The sequence below is a fragment of the Thermobia domestica genome, chromosome 10 (genome assembly GCF_964235325.1).
Source record: "Thermobia domestica chromosome 10, izTheDome1.hap1.1, whole genome shotgun sequence".
NCBI classification, from domain to species: Eukaryota; Metazoa; Arthropoda; class Insecta; order Zygentoma; family Lepismatidae; genus Thermobia; species Thermobia domestica.
In genome coordinates this window covers 64,449,342-64,468,816 of record NC_137463.1, presented here as the reverse complement: position 1 = coordinate 64,468,816, position 19,475 = coordinate 64,449,342, and the positions used below count along the sequence as shown (strand labels likewise).

The window sequence follows — 19,475 nt, the reverse complement described above, 5'->3', positions numbered from 1 at the left end:
TGTTAGTGTTGGAAACTGATGGAGGAGATTTTCCGTCTGTGTTAATTTTCGCTGGAGATAAAAATCTTAAATGAGGTACTGAATGTCATTATAGTTATTCGAAAAATCAGTATCTGCTACAAAGTTGAGTCTAATAAAATACCATTCCAATTCAAAAGAAAGGCGAAAATGTGATAATAAAAATTATCGAGACACTTGTCGTTAATAAATATAAAACAAAGACCCCTGAAATATTTTCTTAGCAAAACTTTCCCCAAATGAAATTGTTTGAAAAAGTCATTATGGAGTAGACGGATTCGATCAACTATCGACCACATATTTACCATTTGATAAACATTCGAAACGAAATGAAAATACAATAACCCAGTACATCAAGAGTTTATGGATTTTAGAAAAGTCTACGAATATTTTAGGAGGGAAAAGTTATGCAACGTTCACACATAAATTGGTATACCAAAAAACTATTTAATTCATACAAGTAAAAATATGCTCAGAAGAATACCAAGATCTAGGTAGGGAAATATTGTCTACGGGCTTTCACATTCAGAAGGAACTGGAAGATTAAGATGCGATCCCCACTGCTGTTCAACGTTGTTCTGTATTATGCTATAAGGAAAAATTGAGCACAGCATTAAGGGCATACAAGGGAATAGTGTTTAGAAGGATATATTATATTTTGATAACGAATGGTGTTGAGTAACCAAAATAAATGCATAGCTTTCCTAAATACTTGTAGGGACATCCATTCATAAGGAAATGCCGAGGAAATTATATCCTTGCGGATTAATTTGCATACGTCACAGCATCTTATAATATATACGATAAAGTTAAGATCTTTCAATATATATGGTATATTATTAAAATACCGATATAATATAGACAATGTAATTGAAATGCAACTAAAAGTGGAATGTTCATGATATTATTTATTACAAAATGTTTCCACATTGACAATTCTGTCGGCGGATTTGAAGTAAAATTTGCAAGACGGTCAGTTTACCTGCTTTAATGTATGATTGCCAATCATGATAGGTTTCTGTAAGAGGAAAACACGAAAATATTCCCAATGTAAATATTCAGGCCAAGAAGCAAGGGGAATGGAGAATGGCGGGAAATTCATGACAGTGAACGACTTAACTTGTACCGTTTAAGAGACTATTATGGCCATTAAGTATTGGGCTCAAATCGGCAGGTCATGTAAGAAGAACGGTCTCACGTCGAAACGTTTTCAAAACAAGCATAAAATCCAATCAAGACCAATTGAAAGACGAAGATAAAAGAACAAAATGTGAGTGAATTTATTATAAATAGAAAGAAAGGTTTAAATTGTCTTCAATTGACAAGGAAGAACGTAAGTACATATATCATTTCAATGAAATTCTGTACTCTGTGTTTCACACTAAAATAGTTAGAAAGTATTACATATATTTTCTGTTGTGACACGCTTTACAGTTTACATATACAATAAAACAAAATAGTTTTCAATTTATTGCAAGCAAACATCTTAAAGTGTATATAAGGGGTGAATATATAAGACAACTTCCAATTTTGTAATTATGTTTTATTTTCACATTAGGAGCCGGGCGTTCCGACGGGATTCCGTTACCTAAACATTGGAAATGTACTGGTAAGAAAGTTATAATTTAATTTTATTGAAAACTTAACATAGGTATTGCATTAGGTTCTACTTTAATTTAAATACTTAAAAATCCATATTCCACAAACAAATTATATTTTAATTGTGATTAAAATTGAAAATACGTGTAAAAGACATTGCAACATTTGCATACTCGTTACACATTTATAACGGATTTGAGTAATTCAAGCTCAAACACAATACCTCATATAGGGGAACGTAACAAACTTTCAGTGAGATATCGAAGAACAAATTAGATCTTTAATGCCTGTTTTTAAATAATTAGATCCTTAATTAGTAATGCCTGTGTTTAAATATATACTTTATAAATCTAAACATTTCCTTTTCATGTCTCTGAAAAAATATATTACTTTGAAAATAAATTACACAATTCCAAATATTTCAGAACTAAAAACAATATAACTCTCATGCTAAAAACGATTAAGGAACTCATACCTCGGAAATGTAAGACCTTACAGATAAAAGTCAGAGGCCTGGTTCTAAACTGAAATTTTCCAAAAGTAGCTTATTTCAACGGACGATAACCACCACACACACACACACACATATATATATATATATATATATATATATATATATATATATATATATATATATATATATATATCCATAAATGAAACGTAATGGAAGGCACAACCATGTTGAGGTCCACAAATGGTGTCACCACATGAAGAAAAGAACTAAAAAGCAGAAAGTCGGATCAACGAAAACACAGCAGTTAATTACCTGAAGCTGAGAGCAGGATAGCCTGTGCTACTTAGACACGAGGTTTACCAATTCGAAAAAAAGACGAGGACTCGGGATAGGTATTATACGCAAATGGATATCCACCAGGAACGTGAAATATCAATGTTACTATTTGCGCAAGAAAGAGATAACTGAAGATATAGCAAAAGCTTAAATATTGTATGAGTCCGTACGAGAATGAACTTATACGAAATTATCAGTGTGGTTTTAGGCTACTACTACCAGATATATAACATTCGACAAATACCAGAAAATATATGTAACTATAATAACATTCTTCATAAATTATTTAATTTTTTTAGAGAAACTTAAGACTGGGATAGGGAAAAAATATTGTACTATACTCTCACTGAATTTGGAAAATCAGAAACGTTTGATAGGTTAATTAGGGTAAGTTTCAGCAGTATGTACTACTATAAGAAATTTTCTGTATGAGCTTCCATGTGAAAATGGCCTCAAAAACGGTTATGCGTTTCCGTTATTATCATTCAACTTTGTTCTAGGGCATGCTACAAGTTAAATCTAAGACAGGAACCAGGTCTGGTATGACCATGTCTGAATGTTTTCATCTTATTATGGGAATAGTTTGGTGATGTATATATATTAGAGGGTGATAGAAGACAACAAATTTACTTTCCGTCATTTTCTGCATTTTTTTCTTTTATATTTTCTAGACTTAAAAATTGTGTCAATGTTCTATATTTTCCTTTGCATATATGAGTTGTTTCTGCTTCTTCCATCACTCTCTTCTATAAATCTTTAAAGTTATATTTTAAACTGCTTTCTTCAATGTTTGGTTGAGCAATATTGTTGGGCAATATTGTTGTTAAATTTGCCTACTATAGACTGTAGAAAATTACATCACATGCGAGTTATTAATTCGTTTGAAGCAGGTGCACTATAAACTTTACTTATAAACTACACTGTTTTGTCTGATAAAAAATGTTTAGAAACGAAAAACGCTATTTTGATTTTTTTTATCTTTGTCACGTGATTTCCTTCTAATAAAATATTTACTGGCATCTATCAATTTGTACAGTGTATCTATGCAATAATACATTCACAATACAATAGCACAAAACACTTTTATCTACATTGACTAAACACAACTCATAGAATAACAAGTTGATGATTTGTGGGAAAACACAATGTGTGTTCCACACCTTTTGCTGCCGTTGTATGTGCGACATAGTGGGAAATGATTATGTGAAGTGGTTTATATGAAATACAGTGTCGTTCTGAGTTGACAGCAATTGAACAAGGCCTGATGGCGAGTGCCAGACACTATTTTCATTCAATTTATGAAGTGGTGCAGATTTCGGTTATCACGTGCAACCGAATCCAGAGTGTTGCGTGAGAGGGTGGATGAAGGCGTTAAAGGCCATAACAAGTGCTGGATTTGCTAGCCGTTGGGCTTTGTTCTGGACTTTCATACTCCGATGCTGTTGGTACAGACCTTATGAACCGAACCTATATCTTGTTAGTGGCATGTACGTTTAAGTGTACTATCCGACAAGCCTTGATACCTTACTGGTTATCGCGCCGAATCTAGAGGCCGAGAGCGGTTTAACGCAATACGAACGATCATCAAACACAGTAGAGCAGTAACGCTAGAAGTTACAGCCCAATTGCAGACTGATCGTGCTAGTAATGTCTCTCAGTAGATAATTCACCGAGAGATGCTCGCGAATAAGTATGGAAGCCATGAATATAGCCAGTTTCCAGCGTTATCCATGTCGCATCAGTCACTATGGTTTGAATTTTTTAACAATAAACGGGAAACATTCGAACAGTAGCGGATAGTCATATGGTCCGACATGACACGCTATCAACTGTAACATGCAAATAGTAAACATACTATGTGACGCAGAGTACATAAATTGATGGATCATGGATGCCGAGATTGTTTGGTCCATGGAGCCGCGGTATCAGTCATCATGTGGGTCGTATTCTCCCCACATTGAATGGACTGACTGGTTGTACTGGAAGCATAATTGCAAACTATTCGCAAGCAATATCCACCAGGTTGTGAGTGATCAAGAGAATAATGACATTGTAGTTTTTTTCAAGACAAAGAGTTATCAAACTGCTCACATGTCACTTGTGAATGGTTCGGAGAGAATGCAGGGTAAATCTAATTCATTGTTCGCCCTGTAGCGTTGATACGAAACCAATTAAGCATATCTGGGATAGCGTTGAACTCAGGGTACATGGATTCAATCCTCCACAAGGACTCAATAGTCTGGTGCTCGGCAAACTATGTGGTATCACTTCGACCCGCAGAGCCAGGAGTGGCCAACCAGATTTCAGTTTGGTATCCTTAGATATTCCATGTAATGTGGGCTCCTTTCACCACGCCATGGCATATTCATAGGCTCTGGATCAAGGATAATGCCTCTAGATATAGAATTTTGCTGCGAAAATACTGATTGAGCAGTCGCGGAGAGACAATAAATGTTGGTTCCCAAGTTGTGTATAAGGCGTGAAGCTATCAATCTCGGTCGAAAAAAAAATGCGCTTGATCAGAAATACTCACTGAAGACACAGACCAGGGCTCTTAACTTGGTACGTCCTCAGCAAAAGAAAAATGCGCTTGAGATTTGAAACAGAATATAACAAGTCTCTATAACACAAGCCTGTTAAAATCTTTAACAAAGGAGTGTCAAATATAAAGGATACACCCAGGGGTTCAGAAAGTTCAATGGGAACAAAAGGTAACTGTGAAGTCCGGAACTGTTACATATTTTTACGCAAAAGGAAATAAAAAGCCCCAACTACAAACAGAACATTTCCTTCACAAATGAATAATATCAGCAATTAAACTAGCTTCATACAAGTATGCTAATGGCATAAATTTTTTATGACTCTTAAGGATCGGTGGTGTGACATTATTTTTTTAAAGCACATGCCTAAATAGCATGGAACAATAACACTATAAAGACAAATTTTTCGAAGAAGTGGAAATAGAGTTTGACCAATTCAAATGGTACCATGTGAAAATTCTACTAGGGAATCAAAATGCTAAGGTGGGATGAGATAACATTCTCAAATGAATTATAGAACACGAATGTAGTAATGATAAAGTTTGAAAAATCAAAAATCCTTATTGTGAAGGGTACAAAATTCCCAAATCATAACGTTTATAAATACACATGGACTTACCAAGTGGAAAAACAAATAATAAAATTTATCGCGTTTTAGTAGGTACAAAAACCATATATTGACAAACTGATGTTCGGTCGTTGGAGAATATTCAACATATGAAAACGGATAGGTATAATGTTAGGAAATTAAAGAAGATGGAGAAAGTAATAACTCTCTGACATGTTGAATAGAGTCTTGGTATTAGAAAGTTTTGACAGCACTAGAATTGATGATACCTGTGTTGACATTAAAGATAACATTAAAATTTCCTCAAAAGAAAAATGATGGTATACTATGGTTTCTCCAAAAATGCATCGCACTAGTGGAAAACACAACAAAGAGGAATGTGCCTTGGCTACAACATCCGAATGATATAACTACACAAAACGTTGTTGATATCAGACGGCAAGATTTCAATATATTCTGGATTACCCCATCAGGAAAATAAAGAAAACAACAACCTGGTCCTAGAGCTGAAATGCATTTACTAGGTTAAAGCGTATGTTGATGATGTAAGTGTGATAGGGAATAACAAGAGAGCAATTTAAACAATTAATTAGTTTTAGTAAAGGCTTGAAGGGATATGTGTTTAGAAGTAAATGCTAACAAAAATAAATACATGGAATTTCGTCTTGACCTCTAAATGCAAAATTATTGATGCACCAGACTATCAAATAATACTTTTGATAATGTAGACACTTTCTATGATGAATTTTAGCAAACAAAAATCATATCCACAAAGAAATTAAGTGTTTAGTGGAAGTATTGGACTCCTTTAGTTATTCATTTAGAGATCGTTTCTCGTCGCGAATTCTCAATAGGAATTTGAAGTTTAAAATGTATTAATCTGTAATCCTGCCAGTTGTGTTATATGGTTGCGAAACATGGTCCGGTAGTTAAGGGAAGAACGAAAAATCAAAGTGTTTGAGAATAATTCTTAAGACGATAATGTCGACCCGAGGAATAGCAATGAGGAACAGCGGGAACTTCATAATGAGAAACTAAATAATTTACGCTCTTTACCGACGATTGTTAGTATCATCAAGTGTAGGAGACTCAGATGTGCAGGTCATGTAGCACAAATGAAAGACGTAGGAACGTTTTCATAGTTTTCATTGAAAATCCAATTAGTAGGACGTTCATTAGTAGGACGTAGAGGCAGAAAGGAGGACAATAGTAAGTGGATATTCCACAAATAAGAATATAAAATAAAAGGATCTAGTTTGCTAAGGCAAAGCTTTTCGAACGCAATATTGAATCTCGGAGTTGCATTTGCCATAGAGTTAGCACGTTAGTTAGATACCACATGATATTTGCTACTCCCAAATTCGTTGGCAGAATTCCTGGAATAAATATCCATTCCAGTTAAGCGAGAAAATATGTACCACAAACCGGAACATGATTGATATTTGGTAACATAAGAACACTGTCATCCAATTTGAAGAAAAACGGATAAATTAGAATAATTTATAGTAATACAATTTAAACATATTTGCAAACTAAATATAATATTTCTTAATAAACAATGACAAAAATGTAAATTAAATGCAGGTCGTATTACCACTATGAATAAATATAGTAACTGTTCTTACTTTTCAATGTAGTAAATACTAATGAATACTGTATGAATGGTCATGCACGCAAGACTTCTTTAAGAACTATTTGATTGATTGTATCTATTTGTAGAGTGTTAAAATAATTAGAGATTATTAAACATAATTACGTTTAGCAAAGTAATATGTTTAAACAGCACCACAGAAACTACTTTGTGTTTCGTGTGAAATGTCAATCAGGTATCTTGCAGTTAAAAAAACAGTGTCTCAGAAAATGTTACTGCCAATTCTCATAGAAATTAAACTACAGCAAAACCCGTTGCAATATATTTAATTGTTCTACGTAATAATATTTAATAAGGTTCCAAACCAATTGTTATAACAATTTTTGTGCGTAGGAACTAACATCGCAGAGCGTAAGCCATGTAATTAATTTCATTGGCCTCATATAGTTAGTGACTGTACAAATGTAACACACAGCCTTTTCTTTATAAACACATATGAAATTCGTCTCTATTGCTAATACATAAATGTCAGTTATGAAATTTCATAATTTGTAATACATTGGTATCATGAAATATTCCTGTAGTGAATTCTGAATGTTTTATCATTCCTGTAGTGAATTATGAAGTGCAAAGGTGTATTAATATAAGAGGTATAATTTTCCATTATATTAATGTTTCATGCTAGCATATTCAATTAAGAAACTTAACACAGAAAAAACTCTAAATGAGTTAGAATAAATGTAGGTGCTTGCTAATGACCATATGAGATAGTCAATTACAACCCCTCATTTCCCTTTGAGATAAAATAAGAATTTGCCCTTCAACTCTAACATTCTTAAATCAAATGTTAATATTTCCTTAATAATCTTACATATTAATAAACAAATTATGTCATGCAAAGAAAACACATGGTATTAGACATTGAATAAACGCGTAAGGGGTATGGTTTTCAGCCACATCTAAAATTATACACTAGGATTGTTAACGCTTGTATTACTTTATGCAATTAATTAGAAATAATTATGGAAAGTTTGTCTTACATGATAGTATTAATATTATTAGTAAAAGTAAAAATAATGTTAGTATTGGTAGAAGTAGTATGAGGAGATAGGGCGGAACAACGACGAGAATGGAGAACAAGAGGATGAGGTATAAATTTTTCCAGCGAATATTTCTTTATTAGAAACTTTGCCCTTAGAATTGCAATGTCTGCATTTACAGACATGAATATTATTTGAGACAAATTAGTTTACGAATACCATTTATGAAATAATTTTTAGTATAAAATGTTTCATTCTTCAACCAGAGGAAAGACAGAATTCAGATTATATAATCAACAATGTAAGTAATAATATTAATATGACTTATAAACAGTTCTGAATTCATGGATCACGTGAAACTAATAGTACTTTATTTAATTGCAGTCAGGGAAAGAGAATCCACTTAAACTGGTGACACAATTTTCACCTCTTGTTGATAACATATTATTTCCAAAGGTAAGAATATAAAATGTTTATAAATAATGAACATATATTTTTGAGTGTAAATATTATTTATATTGAAATATTTATATTGATAAAATTAGTGTGTAAAATAAACTGTTATTTTCTAACTAGACACTAGACACTTCATGTAATACTGTAACAAATAATTTGTTTTAATTGAATTTTCTAGACAAAAGACATCTTGCTTTCAGTAAAAGTGATATCCTTCGTAATAATTTGAATTCAATGTAGCTTTCTAATTCATATAAGTAATTGAAAACACAGTGATATTTCTTCCAAAGTTTTTTTGTTCATAAAACCAAAGAATTCTGAGTTAATTAATTCAATGATTGCAGTAGTTAAGGTACCCTATATATGACATGTACTTAAATTTTTGTGATTACAAAATTAAAGAAGTTTTGATACTCTGAATAGTTTCACATAACGCTACCAGAAGTTTTCATTGACAGCAGGAGCATATTTTTTGTATTATTATTACATCAAGCAATTCTTATGCAATTCACAATTGAATACTAAAATTTATATGCAATACAAAATGAACTACATCCGATAATATAATAAATGTATTCAAACAAGAACAGCTTAATTAAATCAATTGTAGTTTCAAAGGAAAACAACATCTAACTGTGCATTTTAATACTTTGGTAATATCAAAGAAATTATCAAGTGTTAACGAAAACATGAAGGATTTGTATTATTAATGTATATGTGTGTGTAATACTGTTTATTATATTACAGCGATATAGTAACAATATTTTTTCTAGACTCCTGATTGAACTCGTTCAAATCTTGCGGCAAGACCTTTCCTTTGTAAAGATATTCATTTTTTTATTATTTTATTATTTGATATTAATTAACATGTGATTTACACCAAGATGATTCACTTACTGGAAATATTATTTCATATTTCACTGTTATAAATACCTTCAATTTTGACTTTTATGTAGACAAGTAAAATAAATTAAGACTTCCAGTGTAGTACGCTAAAGTATTGTGTTCTCCTAACATGCGTACTGACGTCCAATTAATGACTGTTTTACTTAATATTTGTGGAAACTGTTAATAACACAATTTGTTCTAAAGAAATGGCAATATCTAATCGACACAACCCATAAGATTGCACCTATTGTCGACCTCGAATTCCCTAACCCTATGTCGTCATATATTTGGCTAATTCTTATCTTTTCACTCATTCAAGAAGCTTAATTCTAAGTATATAGTGTATAAGTGAATCATGCTTGAGAAAATGTTTAGCCAAAGACATTAGTATGCAATTTCAAATTCTTTCAAAACGTAAATAACAACATACAAATTGAACACAGACAAGCACATAGAGACACAGAAAAGCAAGGTCAGGAATATGACAAAATAAATTACCTTATATTTGAATATAGAAGAGTTCATCACATCAGTTTACTTTCATCTTTCCTTTAGGTGAACAGATACACGTATTTAGAACAACATATTTGCAATGGAAATCGTTGTATATATATATATATATATATATATATATATATATATATATATATATATTCTCAAAATTGCATACTCATCTGCCAATTATTTTTAAAGTGGTTAGGGTGATACAGGTCATAGTTGCTTTCAAAATCAAGGAATGAGAAAAATATAGTGTACTTCTGTGTACTAGAGAGAGCTGATAAACATTAAGCCACAATCAAATGTGTGACACATTTCAGATAACTGAAAAAGAAGAGTTTCTTGTGTAAATTTTCACCAAGGAGCAAGGACAGGGAAATATATAATTTTATTTTCAAAGACCTGTCATGTTTGAGAGAGAAAATTCAAAAAGCAGTCGAAAATAGTAATACTGTGGAGATTTAGTGGGTATTGCAATACTGAAAATTACTTCCTAAAGTTTATCGTGACAGTTGATGAAGAATGTAAATCGACAGTTTCCTAACCACGATTTCACACTAGGTGCAATTACCGCACTCTTTCAAGGTGTAAATAACTTAAAGATACACTAATTTAAAACTTCGATAAAAGTATGTATGTGTTATGGTTTTATGATATATATGTTAAGGGAGTCGGTTGATTCCCTAAAACTTCGGTTACTTTTTATGCACTCCATGTAATAATAATGATATTTCGAAAACAGGGTAGAGATAATCTCTACGAACAAAGAATTACATATTTCTTAAGAATCCCTTGATATAGTGCGAGAGAATTGTATAATATACATGCTGTCGATTACCGTCTAGCAAAATATTGTATTGTTTATACCTAAGAGGATATTATTGAAACAAACATGAGATATAGTACTACTTGAAACTGGAAGATAGGAATTACAAGCTACTCAATGGTCAACCATATAGTTAGCTGAAAGAAAGGAGTTCTAGAATTTTATATGTTTTAAATGCATAAAGCCTTTAAAATTTTGTTCAAATCTTATACACATGTATGTAACATGTAATAGATCGATTTATTCTTGCATGTTTCACCACAATGTTTCTTCAGGTCGGTAGCAATATAAAACGCTACATACATATCTTTGTGTCTGCTATAATAATTTTCGGTCATGTTATTTTAGGTCATATTATTTGGCCCAGGGACTTGAGAAATAATAGTACCGATACATGGGTTGCAGTTATTATTGTTTCCTTTCTTTTCAATATTCTGACCATCTTCCTTTATTACAATCACAATAGCTGGTAGACTCTGACAAATATATCTAATTGATAACCATTGGCCAAAACATGTTTTTATTTCCTCAGTAACTATTATTTTTTTCCTCAGCTCTTTCCATTGAGCTTCTGTCTTTGTTGGAACTGAATTTTATTGTGCAAAACACTGCAGCAAAAAGCATCAATAATCTCGTACGCATAAAATTTGATAACCGCATTATTAACACTAGTAATTCACGCCCAAAGTTGCAACGTGAAGTACGATGAGGCCTAAACTGATTGTTAAGCTTCGTGAAAACTTCCGCAAAAAGTTTTCTAAATAATAATAAGTGTGAGGTTACATATTACATTACAATACAGTTTTAGTATTTTTTAACATGTAATTACATTTCACAAATGGGAATAGTGAAACAATAAGGAAAAGAATAATTCCCATCATCCCAATACTACATTACATTTCTCATTTGAGTTTTATATCATAGTCCATCCGTCTCGCTTTTATAAAACTGTCCCACATTTTTTTACATTTCTTTATAAACTCTAACTACCTAAGCTGACTCAAATCATAAACATTACTTTCCTTTCTCAAAGTAAAAACCAGCACGATAATATCTTCTTCCTATGTGCTAACACTTAAATCCTGAATATCTCACGCACTTCAGAGATGGAAGGACAAGTATAACACCTCTTAAATTTCTTACTTTCCTCAGAAGAAGATTCAGATTTTAATATTCATGAAATTTACAGAGCTCGCATTACTGCAGCGAAGATTGATTGCTTGTTTCTCTGTGAAACAAGCAGATCTTTGCTAAAATTCGAAGTAGTGTATTCTTGTTTATCCGAAGCACCAATATGGTGAAATTATGTCCGCAAATATCATTTTACTATTGCCTTAGAAATTTATTTTTTGATCATTTTGTTTTTATAGATATTATCAGGAGTGTAGCCAGTAGGTTTGTGAAGGAGGGACAACGTTTTTGAGGGGGGCAGCTAATATGTACAAAGCGAAAAAAATGTGTTGCTGCTAGTGTTTTTGAGCACTGAAAGAAAGGAAAATTTTGGTTTCCATCTGGAAAACTAAAAACACTATTTTAACTTATTATTATTATTATTATTATTATTATTATTATTATTATTATTATTATTATTATTATTATTATTATTATTATTATTATTATTATTATTATTATCCATAAATTATATTCAAGATAGTTTTTATTATGCTTAATCAAGAACTACTGCCCGGGACCAAACGTTATACTTTTCTGCATAAATATAAAGGTAACCAAGAAAGTTCTGTCTCTTTTCGTGGAGGTCTGTGTTGAATGCGAGTTGAATGCGAGTGGAGAGAAGGCGAACGTCAGATGTTGGTGTGGGTATATCCAACCTACTACCTGGTTGTGGCTTGGGCTGTGCGATATCGAAATTTCGATATCGACATTCGATATTTTTCTGATATCGATATCGAATAGATATATCGATATCGACAATATCGATATCGACAATATCGGATATCGATATCGACAATATCGGATATCGATATCGACGATATCGATATTGAATATCGACAATATCGATATTGAATATCGACAATATCGGTATTGAATATCGACAATTTCGAATATCGATATCGACAATATCGATATCGACAATATTTAATATTGATATCGAGAACATTAAATATGGATATTCAACGTATTGATTGGTCTTGAATATTCATGTTGATATATACAATCTGGTCTCAAAACGTTTCAATGGGAGATATCTCAGAATACTTGTTAGTCACAGAAAACAGACTTGTGTTCCTTCTAATCCACCAGTCTTTCCTCAGAAAAAAGTTGATAAAAATAGTCATTTAATTTCTTTCTCAGCTCTCATATTGGTCATCATTGCGGAAGTAATGAGAGTGAAACAGGGTGACATAGAATATGCGTGTTTTATTTGTGTGTAGGTGTTTATTTCATGTATGTGCGATTGTGAATGTGCACGTGTGGCGGTATGCGTTTCAGAGAGAGAGAGAGAAGTTCTTTCTATAGCATAACACGTGCGTGCGTTGTATTTTAACCTCACGCACAAACAATACTTGATCCAGATATGGACGATAGGGTCCGTGGTGGCTCAGTGGTAGAGCGTTCATTTCTGGTGCATGAGGTCCCCGGTTCAAACCCTGCTCTTGCCAAGTGAACTTTGTGGTGGACAAACACCGTTGCCTGGGTTTCCTCGGGGTTCTTCCGTTTCCTCCCACTTTCTTCATTTCATCATTTTTATTCATTTCTCATTATCACTGTCTCCTTTACCCTAACCGGCATAATCATTGGACGTAAAACTCAAAAATTTCATTTCATTTCTGATATGGAAGAATGACAGTAGTAGGGGGAGACGTTCGCCCGAATGACTCATCCTCACTCTCTTTTATGACCGGGGTGAAAGGACAATGATCTGGCCCAGGGTCAATGACCTAGGGGTACCTAGGACCACCCCCTCTAAATTTGGTCAGGGGTACCTCGGCCCACCCCCTAAATTTTGGCAGGAGTACATAGGACCACCCCCCTTAAATTTCGGAAATTGCCAAATCTAAAAATTTGGTATGGTAGCCTAGGACCATAGTATGTACCTCTATCAGTATTGGGTGTCTATGTCGTTCCCTTTCATGGGTAAAAAATTGCCAAAAATTCAAATTTCGGAGGTTTTTGACCTAATTTATCCCCTTTGATGAGGTGTTATTACCCTATATGGTTATCTGGGCGTATACAGGGGTTCATTACCTATCATAAGACATGGGTATGTTAATGCACCCCTTGAAATTTTTGGGAGGGGTACCTTGGCCCACCCCTTCAATTTTGGAAATTGCCCAATTTCAACATTGGGTATTATAGTACAGGACCCTAATATTTATTATGATAAATTTGGGTGGTCCACCTCATTCCCTTTTAGGGGTAAAAAATTGCCAAAAATTCAAATTTCGGGGGTTTTTGACCTAATTTATCCCCTTGGATGAGGTGTTATTACCCTATATAGTTATATGGGCGTATACAGGGGTCCATTACCTTTCATAAGACATGGGTATATTAATGCACCCCTTGAAAAATTTGGGAGGGGTACCATGGCCCACCCCTTAAATTTTGGAAATTGACCAATTTAAACATTTGGTATTATAGCACAGAACCCTAATATGTATCGTGATAAATTTGGGCGGTCCACCTTGTTTCCTTCTAGGGGTACAAAATTGCCAAAATATAAACGTAAGCAATACGTTATACCACGTGTTTGGTTTTTGATCGATTTTATCCCCTTTGATGAGGTGTTATTACTTTTCATAAGATATGGGTATATTTGTGCACTCCTTTAAAAATTTGGGAGGGGTACTTTGGCCCACCCCTTAAATTTTGGAAATTGCCCAATTTAAACATTTGGTATTATAGTACCCGATCCTAACATGTATTATGATAAATTTGGATGGTCCACCTCGTTTCCTTCTAGGGGTACAAAATTGTCAAAATATAAACGTAAGCAATACGTTGTACCACGTGTTTGGTCTTTTGGCCCAATTTAACCTCTTGGATGAGGTTCTATTACCTTATATGGTTATATGGTTATGTATAGGGGTCTATTCCCTATCATAAGATATGGGTATATTTGTGCACTCCTTTAAAAATTTGGGAGGGGTACTTTGGCCCACCCCTTAAATTTTGGAAATTGCTCATTTTATATATTTGGTATTATAGTATTGGACCCTAACATGTATTATGATAAATTTGGGTGGTCCACCTCGTTTCCTTTTAGGGGTACAAATTGCCAAAATATAAACGTAAGCAATACGTTGTACCACGTGTTTGGTTTGACCTAAGTTATCCCCTTGGATGAGGTTCTATTACCTTATATGGTTATATGGTTATGTATAGGGGTCTATTCCTTATCATAAGACATAGGTACATTTGTGCACTCCTTTAAAAATTTGGGAGGGGTACTTTGGCCCACCCCTTTAATTTTGGAAATTGCCCCTTTTACATGTTTGGTATTATAGTATAGAACCCTAATATATATTACTATAAATTTGGGTGGTTCACCACGTTTCCTTTGATGGGTACGAAATTGCCAAATTTTAGTACAACCACGTGTTTGGTTTTGGCTCAATTTATCCCCTTGGATGAGGTTCTATTACCTTATATGGTTATATGATCATGTATAGGGGTCCATTCCATATCCCCTTAAATTTTGGAAATTTTCCAATTTAAGCATTCGGTATCATAGTACATGACCTCAACATGTATCATGATAAATTTGGGTGATCCATCTTGTTCCCTTTCATGGGTAAAAATTACTAAAATATAAACATAAGCAATATGTTGTACCATGCGTTTGGTTTTTGGCCCAATTTTTTCCCTTTGATGGGGTTCTATTACCTTATATGTTTATATGGTCATGTATATGGGTTCATTTCCTATCATAAGACATGGGTACATTGACGCACCCCTTGAAAAATTTGGGAGGGGTATTTTGGCTCATCCAGTCGGTTTTAGAAATTGTTTTAATATAAGCATTTGGTATCATAGTACAGGACTTCAATATGTACCACTATAAATTTGGATGGTCCACATCGTTCCCTTTCATGGGTAAAGAACTACCAAAAATCGAATTTCGGAGGTTATTGACACCTATTTAGCACGTTATATGGTTTATTACCTTTATATGTTTATGTTCCCTTTTAAATTTGGGAATTATCAAATAACAAAATTCGGTAAACGTTTTCTAGGACCCATTGGTGTTCCTCTTATGGCCAAATATTCAAAATTTAAATGTTATTGACCGGTTTTATTATTGAATAAGTACAGGATTTATTACTTTTTTTTCATAAGACACAGGTGTATTTGTGTACCAATCTTAAATTTTGGGAGGGGGTACATTTCTTATTGTCGTATCAATAATTGGTAATTGGATAGTATATCATTCATTGGGTAAATCATTGTCAAATATGAGTATGATCACGTGATCAGTTATTAACCTATGATGGGATTAGGAGTCCAGGACATTCGTGCATTAAAACTTTGTAGTATAATTTAAGAATTGTCAAATGAAATTACGTCATTGGTTTTGATTATTCACGCCAAATATAAACGTAAGCAAGACGTTGTACCACGTGATTGTCCTTGATGAGGTAGTGTACAGGGATTCATTTCCTTTGTTGTGGTACTTCTTAAGTTTGAGTACACACACTTCTAGAAAACAGTTGGTTCTACTCAGGTAAACAATTGACGGACATTATTGACCTTATTGAACATATAATAATATGATTAACTCTAAGACTTAGGTATATCAGGAGAAGTATTCTTTAAATTTGGGAATGGTGATAAACAGAATTTTAGCATAAGGCGCGAAATTAGAAACAATACATTGAACTTTAGTCACAGCTCATAGTCTAAGATCATTGGTGGTGATTGATTTGAAATCTGATAGCTATCCTTATTGAATCTTATGACTCATAGACGAAAGGCAATACATGCTACAACACTGGCAAAGTTATTGTTAATGCAATTTGATTGGTTGATCACTCTCTTTCCTGCAATCTGATTGGTTGATCACTATCTTTCGTGCAATCTGATTGGCTGATGATTTTCAAATCTTTGCTGTATTCAGTTTTAAGTTTTGTTTAACATTTAAAAATCTTGATTTCGTTCAACATTTTGCACTCACTGATAAATATGATCAAAACCGTTTATTTGTTAATCGAATAGTTAAAAACCGGATAAAGTTGCCGGTTAACCGTGAAACGTAAAATTTTTTTAGTTTGAAATTTTTTGTTTGAAAATTTTTCGTTTCCAAATTTTTTTGTTTCAAAATTTTGTTTGAAATTTTTTCGTTTGAAATTTTTTGTTTGAAAATTTTTGTTCGAAAATTTTGTTTAAAATTTTTTGTTTAAAATTTTTCGTTTCCAAATTTTTTGTTTGAAATTTTTTGTTTCAAAATTTTGTTTGAAATTTTTTTCGCTTCAAAATTTTGTTTGAATTTTTTTTTGGTTTGAAATTTTTTGTTTGAATATTTTTTCGTTTCAAAATTTTGTTTCAAAGATTTTTGTTTGAAATTTTTGTTTCAAAGTTTGAGTTGACATTTTTAAAAGTTTGTGCACCTATTAGTAAAGAACCGGAACTGTTTAGAACAAAAACCTTTGACAACATTGTGGTGCAATAGTACACGTCAGAACCTGGGGTTGTACTTGAAATGAAAAAGCACAATTCATTGAAATGGATCATTTTATTACACTCCACATACATCCATACCAGATAGTGGTTCTGGATATTGTCGATACAATGTATTTTGAACTTCTTGCACTAGTTTGTCTTTAGCATATAATTTTAATTCCAGTTGAAGTCTTTTAAGGTCTAATGCAATATCAATTGGTGGAAACTCAATGTCCATTTGATCACAAATAAACTGTTTATCAATGCAAGTATGCACCCACGAACGATGTTGACAACCATCACAATATCTAGATACATGTTGTACAATATGAATAACACATTTTTCAAAATAGTACTTTTTCAGGAATATACTAGTTTTGTTGCACACTTCCACTGCATGTTTCACACACTGAAATACGCTGATGAATTTGTTCCATTCTGTTTCCGTTAGATACACCATGTTGCAAGGGACATGAAATGTACTCTTTTTACGTAACAGCACCATCTTCTCTTCGAGGACTGTACGCATCACCACTTCATGATTTGAGCCTAATGATTTGACTATGGTCACATTTAGCTCATCGTTCATTTGGTCGATTCGTGCCATTCTTCACAGGTCAGTTGTACACCAAATAGTTCTGCTTTGCCCAATCGAATCACTGGGTCAAATGTTCTAGCACTGATACCAATCATCACATGTTTTGTTTGAAATATATTTATTGGATAATAGCTTGCGAAGATGAACTCTTTATCGTTAGAAGTACACATCTTTCCTCCTGAAAAGCACTTGCTCAAATGATTTCGTGGGATGACACTGTATTTGGTGGTTTATAATTATTGCTGACGTCATTGGTAAGGAATGTGCTGACGTTTGAATTCATGATTTCATCACAGTTGCTGACGTCATGCCGACCAACCAAATTCATACAACTACAGCTGACGTCATTGGAAAGAAATGTGCTGACGTTTGAATTCATGATTTCATCACAATGGCTGAGGAATCTGGCTGTGTACTAAATTCAAGTTGATGACTTCGACCCAAGAATCCTTTGTAATATAAAGATACAGATCCAGTATTTAAGAAACGCAGCAGTTCTTCTTGTTTTGATGGTTCCATGGGTAAATATCTTGCTGGTAAAATTATATTCTTATCATTTTCAAGCTTCACTACGATTCTTAATCCAAACTTTGGCTAGCTAAGATTCTATAAGGTACATTCTGTTGTAAATCAGTAATCTTGGTAAATGATTTCATCACATCACGTGTGTTTAGAAACTGCAGACAAGTAGCCATGATGACGTTATCATGAATACTAACGCGAACGATGATGCAAAACTGATGACGTTGCATTATCATGTTCTGACGTGTACTATTGCACAACAACGTTGCCAGATGTTTTTGTTCTAAACAGTTCCGGCTAGTGCATACCTGTATTGATAAACAGTTTATTTGTGATCAAATGGACATTGAGTTTCCACCAATTGATATTGCAATAGACCTTAAAAGACTTCAACTGGAATTAAAATTATATGCTAAAGACAAACTAGTGCAAGAAGTTCAAAATACATTGTATCGACAATATCCAGAACCACTATCTGGTATGGATGTATGTGGAGTGTAATAAAATGATCCCTTTCAATGAATTGTGTTTTTTCATTTCAAGTACAACCCCAGGTTCTGACGTGTACTATTGCACCACAATGTTGTCAAAGGTTTTTGTTTTAAACAGTTCCGGTTCTTTACTAATAGGTGCACAAACTTTTAAAAATGTCAACTCAAACTTTGAAACAAAAATTTCAAACAAAAATCTTTGAAACAAAATTTTGAAACGAAAAAAATTCAAACAAAAAATTTCAAACCAAAAAAATTCAAACAAAATTTTGAAGCGAAAAAAATTTCAAACAACATTTTGAAACAAAAAATTTCAAACAAAAAATTTGTAAACGAAAAATTTTAAACAAAAAATTTTAAACAAAATTTTCGAACAAAAATTTTCAAACAAAAAATTTCAAACGAAAAAATTTCAAACAAAATTTTGAAACA

General features: G+C 32.9%; 1 protein-coding gene across 1 annotated transcript in view; it reads left to right on the top strand.

The window, feature by feature from the left end:
* LOC145662484 (uncharacterized) overlaps positions 1–19,475 on the top strand; it is a 534,791-nt gene that overhangs the window by 365,837 nt on the left and 149,479 nt on the right. Inside the window, exons 56-57 of the mRNA XM_081728093.1 lie at positions 1,577–1,627; positions 8,531–8,602. Coding sequence (XP_081584219.1) covers positions 1,577–1,627; positions 8,531–8,602 — 123 coding nt within the window. The remainder of the gene's footprint in view (positions 1–1,576; positions 1,628–8,530; positions 8,603–19,475) is intronic.